This window comes from Ochotona curzoniae, unplaced genomic scaffold (assembly GCF_017591425.1).
Source record: "Ochotona curzoniae isolate NIBS_2020 unplaced genomic scaffold, NIBS_Ocur_1.0 contig_2210, whole genome shotgun sequence".
Taxonomy (NCBI): domain Eukaryota; kingdom Metazoa; phylum Chordata; class Mammalia; order Lagomorpha; family Ochotonidae; genus Ochotona; species Ochotona curzoniae.
The window spans coordinates 55,959,186-55,971,550 of NW_024465369.1; the positions used below are offsets into that span (position 1 = coordinate 55,959,186).

General features: G+C 46.1%; 1 protein-coding gene across 1 annotated transcript in view; it reads left to right on the forward strand.

Moving 5' to 3' along the window:
• The window catches only part of LOC121150773 (aldehyde oxidase 2), a 62,306-nt gene that overhangs the window by 18,638 nt on the left and 31,303 nt on the right, over positions 1–12,365 (forward strand). The window contains exons 11-19 of the mRNA XM_040971955.1: positions 786–937; positions 3,095–3,188; positions 3,506–3,615; positions 5,385–5,569; positions 6,259–6,429; positions 9,063–9,081; positions 9,390–9,482; positions 10,573–10,742; positions 11,319–11,433. Of these exons, the coding sequence (XP_040827889.1) occupies positions 786–937; positions 3,095–3,188; positions 3,506–3,615; positions 5,385–5,569; positions 6,259–6,429; positions 9,063–9,081; positions 9,390–9,482; positions 10,573–10,742; positions 11,319–11,433 (1,109 nt within the window). The remainder of the gene's footprint in view (positions 1–785; positions 938–3,094; positions 3,189–3,505; positions 3,616–5,384; positions 5,570–6,258; positions 6,430–9,062; positions 9,082–9,389; positions 9,483–10,572; positions 10,743–11,318; positions 11,434–12,365) is intronic.

The following is a 12,365-nucleotide window of genomic DNA, read 5'->3' on the forward strand; positions in this document are numbered from 1 at the left end:
CCTCACAGGGCTGACGGCTGAAGATTTTGAATTTCAGGCACAAATCCTGCAACCAAAGCAATATTGTTCAGACAATGACCCAAAGATTTCAGTGAATTTGCCATTGTTTTCTATTACTTTTTAAAAATCTACTTATTTTTTATTTTCCTTGAGAAGCAGAAAGAAACAAAGATCTTCTACCCACTGATTCACTCCTCACAAATGCCCATGGCAGCCGGAGCTGGGTCCAACTGATGCTAGGAGTCAGGAATTCAGTCCAAGTTTCCCCATAGGGTGGCCAGGATCCAAGTGCTTGGGCCATCACTGGCTGCCTCCCCAGATGTGCATCAGTAGGAGGCTGGATCAGAAACCTGGGTGTTCTGTGTGAGATATGGACATCCTGAGTGGCATCTGCACCAAATGCCCAGCCCAGATCTGTGTGATAGCTTCTCCATCATCAGTCAAGAAGCTATCCTGGAAGGTTCTAGTAGGGTCTGTCTACCACCTGTGAGTTGCTGTTGTCAATTATGCTTGCTAGCCTTTATTTCCCCAAATCTAACCAAAGAAGAATACAGACTAACTCTAGTATTCAAATCTTGCAGTACAGAAAGACCCACCACCTAGAGAGCCTTACAAAAAGCACTTTGCCCAGAGACCTCGGTGTAACAGATCTGGGAGGGCATGTCTGCTCTCTGCAGCCAGCAGGAGAAAGGCCTGCATGGACTGAACACCAAGGCCTTGGTGTTGTGATTATAGTTCAACTGTTCCTCCCACTCCACTAAAAACAAAGGTCATTTTCTTGCCAGGTCTGACAATCGGGGCTGGCTGTAGCCTGGCCCAGGTGAAGGACATCTTGGCTGAGAGCATAGCTGAACTCCCAGAGGAGCAAACACAGACCTACTGTGCCCTGCTGAAGCACTTGCGGAGTCTGGCGGGTCAGCAGATCCGGAATCTAGCGGTACGTCCCCTGGTTTCACTCCCTGGGCACACCAAAGCTCTCCATCCTGTTGAAAGGTTGAAGGATGCATTGGTAGACTCCGTGTGATACACACAATGGATATGGTAAATGATATTTAAAGCAGTTTCATAAAGTATTTAGAAGCACATTCGGAATCAAGTTCAACAGAGTGATGAAGCAACAACACAGGTGAGCAAAGAACATTGTGGTCTGCTGATCTTGTGCAAAGTGTGTCAACATTTATTCTTGGGCTGCTTTAGCAGAAGTGTAGGTTCTAAAACAAAGAAGGAGGCTGACTCTTCTCTGGACAGTCCACACCACCAGAGAATAATGATGAGAAGAAAGGAAAAAGGGATGTCGTTTTGGTTCCCAAAACTCGTATGTTCTCTCTTTCCTATAAACCCCAGATGGTGTTTGGGAAATTCTTGGGATGTGAGCAAGCTGGGAGGGACAAGTCTCCTTTGAGAAAGCAATCAGGTGAGTTCAGAGTGTTCTGCATCCTGTTGGGAGCCCTGCACGGACACACTGGAACCCAGCAAGGAGACAGGTGGCAGGAGCAGGTATGTCTGGAGAGAGAGAGCAAGAGAGAAAGAGAAAGATGCCTTCAAATAGGGAGAACATAGGTGCATTTGTAGATGATCACACTGTGCAGAACAGGACTGACCCATGTGAGCCTGCATGGGGAGGTGGTTTTCAGCTCGAAGGAAACAAGGGAACTTTAAAACTGAGTTGTTGGTGGGACTGGGGGTCCCTCCCTGTCTCTAGCCATGTTCCAGCCCAGAGAGCACGCAGCCCCTGGGCAGTGACCACAGATTCCCTCCATCTGTGGGGAGGAGGGCATTGAGATAAGGGGATGGTCATTTCCCTCCCAGTTCTGGGGTGCTACAGGCTCAGTCCAACCCAGCAGTGGGCCAAGGGCTCAAAGGGCGATCTTCTCCCCTGCTGTAAATGTCCCAGAACCCTGGACTGGCCCACATGGAGAGCCTGTAGGCCCACGGCAGCACAATTAACACCGACCATCTGCACTGTAGCCATGTCCAACCTGGGCCATGGAGAGTCAGAAATGATTGATGAGCCTGACTTCCTAGGCTCAGATCCTCAGAGCAGACCTTGGTCAAGTTCCAGAACTTCATGCTTTGTATCACCAGAAACCATGGTGTCCCTCTTGCCAGGTCGTCTTGAGAATGGAATAGATACAAAGGGACTTCAAAAGTCAAGAAGAAATAGAATTAAAGGATAAGTTTGTTTTAGTGAGAAAAAATTGAAATGCATGCATAGTTTTCTCACAACACACATCTGCCATGGAATTTTTAAAGCTTTCTCATATACATAAATTATTAAAAATTTTTGCACCAAATAAACATATTTAAACTTACTAATTTGAAAGGAAAAGAGAGAAAGACAGAAAGAGATTTTCCATCTGCTGATGCATTTCCCGATATCCCAATAGCTGGGGCTGGGCCAGACTCACTGCAGGAGCCAAGAACTCAATCCGGGTCTTCCATGTGAGTGACAGAACTCGACTCCTTGAGCTGTCACCACTGCCTCCCAGGGTCTACATCAGCAGGAAGCTGGAATCAGGGACAGAGCTGGGAATTGAACCCAGGTACCCCAACAGGGAACACAGCTATCCAACCAGTAGCTTCACCACCAGGCCGAATGCTTGCCCCTGGCAACAAGTTTATAATGATTTTGAACTGAACTTTGTCAAATGTTCTTTACTGTAACTATTGAGAAAATCATGATTCATTTTTCGTCTTTTTTCTGTTTACATGATGGCTTCCATGGATTTTCTAATATGGCATGCCTAAAGAAATCCCACGTGGTCATGGTATCTTAGATATCTTTATATATTACTACCCCTAACCCCTACACTCCTTCTCCCCTAATTCCATTTCTCCCCTGATTCTTTGGCATGGCGAATGTGTCAAGAGGTTAGACAGATGCTAGTCAGGTATGTCTTCACTTTTGGCAAAACCTCTTCTTAAAGAACCCATTGGGCCCTCTCGGTGGCTGAACTGAAGCCCCTCTGCCAAGCAAAGAAGAACTGGCCTCGGATCCTTTCTCTGCCCCATCGCAGCCACTGGGAGGACCAAGAGCAAGTGGCTGTGGGGTGGAGGAGTTGAGACTGTAACCAAGTTATAATTCTCTCCTTAGTCTCTAGGGGGACACATCATAAGCCGCCATCATTTTTCAGACCTGAATCCTATTCTTGCTGTGGGCAACGTGACTCTCAATCTGATATCTGAAGGTAAACTGCCCTGGGACCCCCTAGACTGAGTCTAAACATTTAAAGAACTTCATCTTTATACATATACAAACACCTTAAGAAATTGTTTTGTATCAGAGTCCGGGTTCTTAACAATCAGTTTACTAAGGGGAGCAAACGTCCTCACCGCTTCCTTGCTGTTGGCAACAAATGGACCCCCAGGACAGTGTCGTAGGCCCAGGAGCCGGCTTCACTGGTGCAGAGGATACTGAGCACTTCTCCGCACCCACGTCCGGACAGGGCAGCGCCCTCCAGCTGTTCCTGGTTGGGATCTTGCAGACATGGCATTTCTTCTGCAGAAGGGGCGCGGCAAATTCCTCTCAACGAGTCTTTCCTTGCCCGGTTGGCCAGCGCGGACCTTAAGCCAGAGGAAATTTTGGAATCAGTGTACATTCCTCACTCACGCAAGGTCAGAGTTCCCTTGGCTCCGTTTGCGCGTCGTGTTTCCCTGTTCATAGCTCAGTCCAGATCATTAGAAATTGGAAAGCAGATGGCAGGACAGTAACTTTGCTCCCCCCACCCCCACCCCCCCAAAAAACCTGTTTTCTGTCCCGCTGTGGATAGCCTAGCACCCAGAGGCCGTCTTGAGTACACTAGTACACTGGCCACCGGGTATGGACTTGGCACTATTGTTATAGCTGTGGGGTGAGGCCTGCAGAGGCCCCCAGAGGGCTGAAGATTCCAGATCTCTGGCCGTGGGCTGGGGCTTCTCTACCTGACCCGCAGCGGGTACAAGGCCAGAGCTAGGCCTCCACGCTCCCCTCCAGACACCCAGCGGCTCCCAAGACGTCCAGTTGTTGACAACTGGGTTCCTTGGGGGTGATGTGGTCATGCAGCTGGCTAGGGATAGACTTCTGTTTGTTTAGGGGTTTTGTTTTGTTTAGATTTACTTGTTTATTTGAAAGGCAGAGTTACAAAGAGAAAGGGAGACACTGAGAGATCATCCATCCAGTGGTTCACTCTCCAGATAGCCACAATGGCAGGAGATAGGCTGATCCAAGCCAGAAGCGAGGCACTTCTTCCGGGTCTCCCATGTAGGTGGCAGGTGGCAGGGACCCAAGCAGGATCCCTGCATGATCATTATTGGTGTTTGCTTTGGAGTAGAAACTGGAAATGTGCTGCCATTCAAGTGCACATGTGTCGAAGGGCAGCACACAGGAAATGAAGCAGATGCAGGTAGGAACACGCAGGGGTACAGCAAAGATGGATGTGTCCAGGGTAACAGCTGGCCACATGGTTCTGACCCAGGCCTACCACGTCCCGGCACAGGAGGCTCAGCTGAAGCAACTGTCACCTCCTCAAGACTCCCATAGCCACCACTGAAAAGTTCTGTTTGGTTCCTTCTTGAGTTTTGCCAAGTGAGAAAGTGGTCATCTCTACAAGATAGGAAGTGTGCTAAACCACCTTGTTACCTTTCAGAAACCCTGTGTTAAGAGGGTTCCTTTAACCTCAGGACAGACAAAGGCCGCTGAGAAGTGAAGGAGGGAGGGACACATAAGAGTGTTTCTAGGTGTGTGTTTCCACAGCATCCTGTGTATCCTGGCCTCAGAGGAAAAGCAAGTGGGAGCGGGGAAAGGGTGTGTGTATGTGCACCTAGTAGTGTATTGGCTCAACGGGCTAATCCCCCACCTCCAAGTGCAGGCACCCACGTGGGTGCCAGATTGTGTTTCAACTGCTTCACTTCCCATCCAGCTCCTTGCTTGTGGTCTGGGAAAGCAGTGGAAGATGGGGCAAAGCCTTGGGACCCTGCACCTGCATGGGAGACCCAGGAGAAGCTCCTGGCTCTAGTTCAACTCAGCTCTGGTCATTGCAGCCACTTAGGGAGTGAACCAACATATGGAAGATCTTTCTGTCCCTCCTTATTTCTGTAAATCTTTCTTTCCAATAAGAATAAATAAAATCTTAGAAAGAAAAAAGGAAGGAAAGATGGAAAGAAAGAAAGGAAGAAAGAAAGAAAAGTAAACAGGATCCTGGGCTCTTGAGGGTGTCCAGGGCTTTGGGGCTGGGCCCTTGCAAAAATGCCATGTTCACTTTGAACAAGGAAGCCACTAGTGCCTGTTTATGGTGCCAGCCATCCCCATGTATGTCCCCTTGGATTGAGTCTCCATGAATAATTGGAGACACCACAGAGCCTAAGCCCTTGGTATTAATGGCCCCACACGGTTTGTGTCTCTGCAGTGGGAATTTGTGTCAGCCTTCCGGCAGGCTCAATGCCCTCAGAATGCCTTGCCTGAGGTGAGTGCTGGCATGCGCGTCCTGTTCAGAGAAGGCACTGACACCATTGAGGACCTGAGCATGGCCTATGGAGGCCTGGGGCCCACCACAGTCAGCGTACAGAAATCCTGCCGCCAGCTCCTGGGGAGGTGAGAGACCAGGCCTGCACCACAAGAGGGATACTGGACATTGAGAAAAACAACTGGAAACCTGGCTCTGGCCAGAGCTGATGGCAGCATGGGGAGATGGGCACGCCCACGTGCTTATTCTCTTTGTAATCTTGCTGAAGGAGTTAGACCTCATTTGACTTCTGTTCATTGGATGCCATCTTTGTGTGAGGAATCCAACCCAAATGGCCCAGCCTGAGGTCAGCCAGGATGTGGTTTTTCTGTGCCCCTCCCACCCCAAGCTATCATCTTCAAGTGTTGATCCACACTCAAGCAAGCATCCATAGGGCAACATCCAAGATTCCCATTGTGGGGTATACCCAGTTCCTTCCTCAGCATCCAAGTCTTGAGTCCTGATTTGTTCATAATTGATCCCAAGGCTATGTTTCTTTGGTACCCAGTTCTATCCTGTTCTAGCCTGTTCCACAATGTTCATGGCCAATGCTGCAGTGAAATTGCCCCCATTTTCAACCAGCTTTCATCCTTGGAGCACTCAACACAGTCTCCCCAGTCCTTGGTTTTTCTGAGGGGCTTGATTGGGTGATTTCTAAGCTCTCTTCCTCCAAAGGTAACTGAGGTTTCTGAAGTATCACTGACTGCCATCCATCACATGATGTCACATGAGGGAGACTGCCCTCTAACTGACTCCCTGTTGCTACCAACTCTTCCAGGCGCTGGGATGAGCTGATGCTGGATGAGGCTTGCAGGCTGCTTCTGGATGAGGTCTCCCTCGTGGGTTCGGCTCCGGGTGGCAAGGTGGAGTTCAAGAGGACTCTGTTGGTCAGCTTCTTCTTCAAATTCTACCTGGAAGTTTTGCAGAAACTGAAGACTCTGGTGAAGCAGTGGAGTGGGTCTGTAAGTGTGAATACTGATCTTTAAATAATTTTCTGGAGTTTTTAACTGTGAACTTCTAGAATAAGTTACACAACTCAAAACAGTCTCATTCTTGCCCTTGTCATATCTCCCCATGACCACACTTACAGCTTCATCTCATTCAGGACTCTGATCCTTAACCACGCCCTGCACAGCCCACTGTGTTTTCGTTTTTTCTAATTTTTGTTTTGAGAGACAGATTTTTTTCAAAATCTATTTTTCTTTTTAAATTTTTATTTATTTATCTATTTATTATTTTATAATATACTTCCTTAGGTCTAGGATTTCCTCTCCCAATCCTAAGTTCCCACCTCCCCATACTGATTTCCCCTATATTATTACAATGATACAGTCCTTCATAAGTGGCCAAAAGTCCATCATTCTGCTATTTAAGTGTGTCCTGACACTGAGGTATGGACAATAGCAGAGAGTCCAGCATCCTATTGTCAAAATATACTTAACAGTTTCATTGGGAGTCCATCTTTGATTTGGAAGTAGAGATGCACACTGCATATCTTCACATCTGGATTTGATAGCCTCTATTACACAGTTACCATACATTCCTTTAAATTAAAAGCCATAAAATAAAATCAGCAGCAGGAAGAAAAATAGAAAATTTACAACAACATGGAGTTAAATAACATGCTACTGAATGACCAATGTCTCACTGAAGAAATGAAAAAAGAAAATAAAAAATCTTGAACAAAATGATGCTACTGTATGACCTATGTGTCATTGAAGAAATTAATAAGAAAAAAAGTTTTTTGAAGAAATGAAAATAAAAACAAAAATATTAAAACTCATGAGATATAGTAAAAACAGTATTGAAATAAGTATTTATAGGGCTAAAGTCCTCACTTTGCACATGCCAGGATCCTTTATGGGCACCAGTTCATGTCCCAGCAGCCCTAGTTCCCATCCAGCTCCCTGCTTGTGGCCTGGGAAAGCAGTCGAGGATGGCCCAAAGTCTTGGGACCCTGCACCCACATGGGAGACATGGAGAAAGTTCCTGACTCCTGGTTTCGACTCAGCTCAGCTCCAACCGTTGCGATCACATGGGGAAAGAATCAGCAGACAGAAGATCTTCCTCTCTGTCTCTCCTCCTCTCTGTATATCTGACTTTCCAATAAAAATAAATAAATCTTTTTTTAAAAAATATGTATAATATGTATAATATGTATAATATCAAGTGCTTATAAATATAGAAATATCTCAAATAAATTATTTAATAATGCATCACAAGGACTTAGTTAAAAAGAAAAAATGAACAGGAAGCAAGAAATGATTAAAAATCACAACAAAAATAAATGGAATTAAAACTAAAGAACTCTAAATTAGCAACAAGAAAGAGCCAATTTTTAAGAAGATGAGCAAAGCAGACTTTTAGCCAGACTAACAAAAAAAGCAAGAGGGAAAAATCAGGTAAAATTAGAGATGATAAAGAAAACATCATAAGGAACTAGTGAGGTGATCTCTTCTTGTTGAATGGATCCTTTGATCATTATGTGATGTCTTTTTCATCTTTTTCTTTTAAACATTTTCCGTGTCAGAGTCTATGTTGTCTGATTTAAGAATGGCTATACCAGCTAGTTTTTCTTTTCTATTAGCCTGGAATATCTTTTTCCATCCTTTTACTTTCAGTTTCTGTGTATCTTTGTTGGTGAAATGTGTCTTCTGTAGGCAACAGATAGATGGGTTTTGTTCTTTTATCCAGTCTGCTAATCTATGACGCTTGATTAATGATTTTAAGCCATGTACATTGAGTTAATAAATACAGGTAGTGATTTGATCCTGTCATTTTAGCAATGAGCTGTTCATTGTTTGATTTAGTCTTCTTTTGTTGTTTTATTGGGACGTTCTCCACGTTTGTCTCTGGTTTTGATAGGTGCTGTTTCTTTTCTCTGTCAATGGAACATTTTTAAGTATCATTTGTAGGGCAGGTCTGGAAGAAGTGAATTCTCTGAGCTTTTCTTTATTGTGAAAGAATTTTATCTTATTTTTAAAAACAAAGGAAAGCTTTGCTGGGTAAGTATTCTAGGCTGACAATTTTTTCCTCTTAGATTCTGGAATATTTCACTCCATTCTCTTCTGGCTTGTACCTGTTTCTGTACCCACTTCCTTGGGCTCTGCCACTCTGCTTCTGCTCATGGTCAAATCAAGCAAATCAGCAGAACAGGCAGTTTCTATGCCTGGGTTCACCTCCTGAGCTCCCAGTGAACTCCTCTTCCCACCTCGCTGCTGGTGGAATGTCAGTCTCCACTGGGGTATCTGCTCACTACAACACTGCTCCACTGTCTCTGCTGCTTCCCCATGTCCACCGATCTCCAGATGTCCCTCTGCTATCAACCTGGCCTCTCTGTTTCCTGGGAACCATGGGCTCTCTGCTTCACCCTGGCTAATGATTGGCCATCTGTTTAAATGTGTCCTTACCCTGTTCCACCATTCTGTTTCTCTCCTGAAAGATTTTTACAGAGAGAAGACACGGAGAGAAACCTCCCACCTGCTTGTTCACTCCCAAATGGCCACAATGGCCAGAGCTGAGTTGATCTGAAGCTAGGAGCTTCTTTCTGGCCTCCATGAACTCAGGCTTAGGGGCCCAAAGCCCTGGGCCATCCTCCTCTGTCTTCCTAGGCCATAAGCTGGGACCTGGCATTCCATATGGGTGCCGGTTCATAACCCATATGGAATGCCAGGGCCTGCAGGGTAAGAATTAAACTGTTATGTCACCATGCTGGCTCCAGTCCACTCTTCCTAAAGCATCTAAGTTCCACCGCCTCAAATGGAGACCTCTTACTCACCCACCATATCCCAGGAGAATCCCTGCTTGCGTTTGACCTCTGCATCTAGAAGTTCACATGAACTGCCTTGAGTTCACGTGAACCAGCTCAAAAAACTAACCAGCTTCTCTTTGTTGTGAATCAATTCTCAGGGCAGCCGTCATCCCCCTGAAATTCCAGACTGGTTCCTGAGTGCCCTAGAAGATTTCCCAGTCACAATGCCACAGGGAATTCAAGAGTTTCAGGTCAGTGAGCCTAATGGGAACCCAGAAACTACGGGACATGTTCAGCCTCTGCAGGAAACGTGAGCTCTCAGGGTTGCAGTGTTTGTTCTGACTCTCTGGTTGTTTCTAGAACTTGACTCTTGAGAAATCTATGGCAGGTTGGAATTCAATGTCAAGTCTGAGCTGCTGCTAAATGGACTCAAGGCTGAGTCACCTGACTAATCAACAGACTAGCAGCTGCAGTCTGTGAAGTGGTACTGTTTGGTCATTTGCTTGATATTTACTCAGAAGAACAGTTGAGCCAGAAAGTTCAGCCTCTGGCCCTGATGGCAAATGTTTAATCTCAAGCCAGCAAACAAGAATCCTACAAATGACTGAACTCAGCTTTCTGGAAAGACAATTCAGAAGACACTATTCTCATTAGAGCATGTTCCCTCTCCTTCCCTACCTGTACAAACATAGGCAAGCATGCATACAAATAAGCATGCACACACACACACACTTACATACATACATGCTCATATACACACACGTACATATACATATACAAACTCTCTCTTCCACACACACGCACATCTTCCCTGAGAACAAATTTATTCCCTCCACAAAGAATCCTCCTGCCTTGTTTTAAACTCCTAGCATAGCCTTTGTGCTACTCACAGAAGCACCAAGACACATTTAGATCTGTGAGGAGAGTATGGCCTCATCCTGATCCCTTGATCAAGTCAATACTCTAGCCTAGATTTGGGAGCCCTCAGAAACTGTATCATGTTCAGCCTGTCCACTGGTAATCCTTTACATTTCAGGGAGAAGGGTGTGGGGGACCACTTGGGAAAAGGAGATAACAAAGGAAGAACTGGGGTGCTCTTTCACCTACTTTACTGTTTTGCTGAAAGATTGGCTCATCCGAGGCATTTCTATAGAACTGAAATAATAATTCCCCAGCCTGATTGCAACATTAAACAGGCACAGCACCATCTGACCCACTCCAGTGTTCATAGCCCCAGGGTTGCTGTCTGGTTTCTCAATCTCAAGACAGGAGTTTGGGTGACTGGCCAAGCCACTTCTGAAAGCCACAGGCTTCTAGGGCAATTCTTGCTTTCCTCTACAGAGTGTGGCTCCTCACCAACCTCTCCAAGATCCCATTGGACGCCCCATCATGCACCTGGCAGGTCTTAAACATGCCACGGGCGAGGCCATATTCTGCGATGACATCCCTATGGTGGACAAAGAACTTGTCATGGCTTTGGTGACCAGTACCAGGGCTCACGCAAAAATCATGTAAGTCAATGAAAAGCTTTCAAAAATCTTTAAAAAGACTTCCTGAAGACTCCCTCAGAGGAATGTACCCTACAATGCCCTGATTCTACAGATCCTAAAATTAAAGAGAGAGAGAGAGAGGAAAGGCAACCCGCACTAGAAGGAAAGGAGAGTAACTGGAAATGACCAACAGGAGAGAGAATAGAAGTCACAGTTATGGGCTCCCTTGTCTTGCATCACCCTGCTGCAGCCTCTGGCATGGCTCTAGGGAGTAGCTCTGCAGGTGATAGAGCATTGACACACCTGCTCCAGTACTAAGGGATAAATGGTCATTGTCCTAAGCTTCCCAAGAATGTCCCTTGTTAAAACTACACTGTCCATTTCGCAGCTTGCTCCCTTCATAACAGCTTAAGGTTTGCCTCCTAGCCTTGCAAGACATCTCCTGTACCCCAGTTCATGGCAGGTGCATTCTGATTAACCGAGACCTAAGCTGATTTGTTGCCATATATTTTTATTTCAACTGTACTGTAACCTTCCCTCACAATTGGGGCCCTGAAATCTTGCCTTTACATTCCTCAAATATCTCTCTTTGTTCAGATCAATTGATTTTTCTGAGGCCCTTGAACTTCCAGAGGTGGTTGATGTAATAACAGCTGACGACATTCCAGGCACCAATGGTACTGAAGATGACAAGTTGTTGGCCGTCAATGAGGTACGACTTTGGGCAGGTCATCACCAAGGTGCACCTGCAGCCAGCTCCCCAAGCCTTCTAATCCTTCTCCACTCTAGCATCTTTATTCAATCCTGCTCCTCTGAGATAGGAGAGCAGCATAATGAAAAGGAGTCTTACTGCAGAATAGCAACAAGTCCTAATTCTGACACTATGTGTTCCTGAGTCCTCTTACACAGAGTTCAGTCCACTGAGCAACTGATTTGTAGCAGGATAGAAAAACCTAGAAAAATCTAGAGACTACAAAAAATTATAGACACTCCCACTTGTTGTCACTGAACCACCCCTTCCTGATCCACCCCTTCCTCAAGTCACAACTGCCTTCACACACTCCATTTTTAATTAATACAATTGATTTTGCCCATTTGACCTTCCCATTAGAATTCACCAGTCATCCACTGAGTACTTGACTGGCCCCGTTCAAGCTCCTTCACTTCCACTCACAAGTTCTCTCACTCTTTGAGAGTCTTTATCGTTCAAACAGGAGTCACCACCACACCTGTTTTGCTGTGTCATCATGAGATCTCAGAGCCTGGAGCACTCGTGGAATGCCCAACACTCTGCCTGGCATGTGGAGGCTGTCACTGAGTGCCAGTGGGGCAGCCACATCATCGATAGTCCCATGCAGACTTTCTGCCTCAGCCTTGGAATGAACAGCTCCAGATAAAGAGCTGGATTCGTAGCTGCTGGGCTGCTTGGGCTGCCATCACGAAGTCCTGCAGGCAGGGCAGAGGCAGCTGTGATGGACCACCCTCCAGTTCTGAAGGTTGAGTACAAACTCAAGGTTTCCCTGGAGGCCTCTTCTCCAGGGTATGCACAGCCAGCTTCTCCACACAGCATCCCTGATGGCCTTTTCCTCCACACAGCATCCCTGATGGATTTTCCACATCTGTGGGAACACCAGTCATATTGGA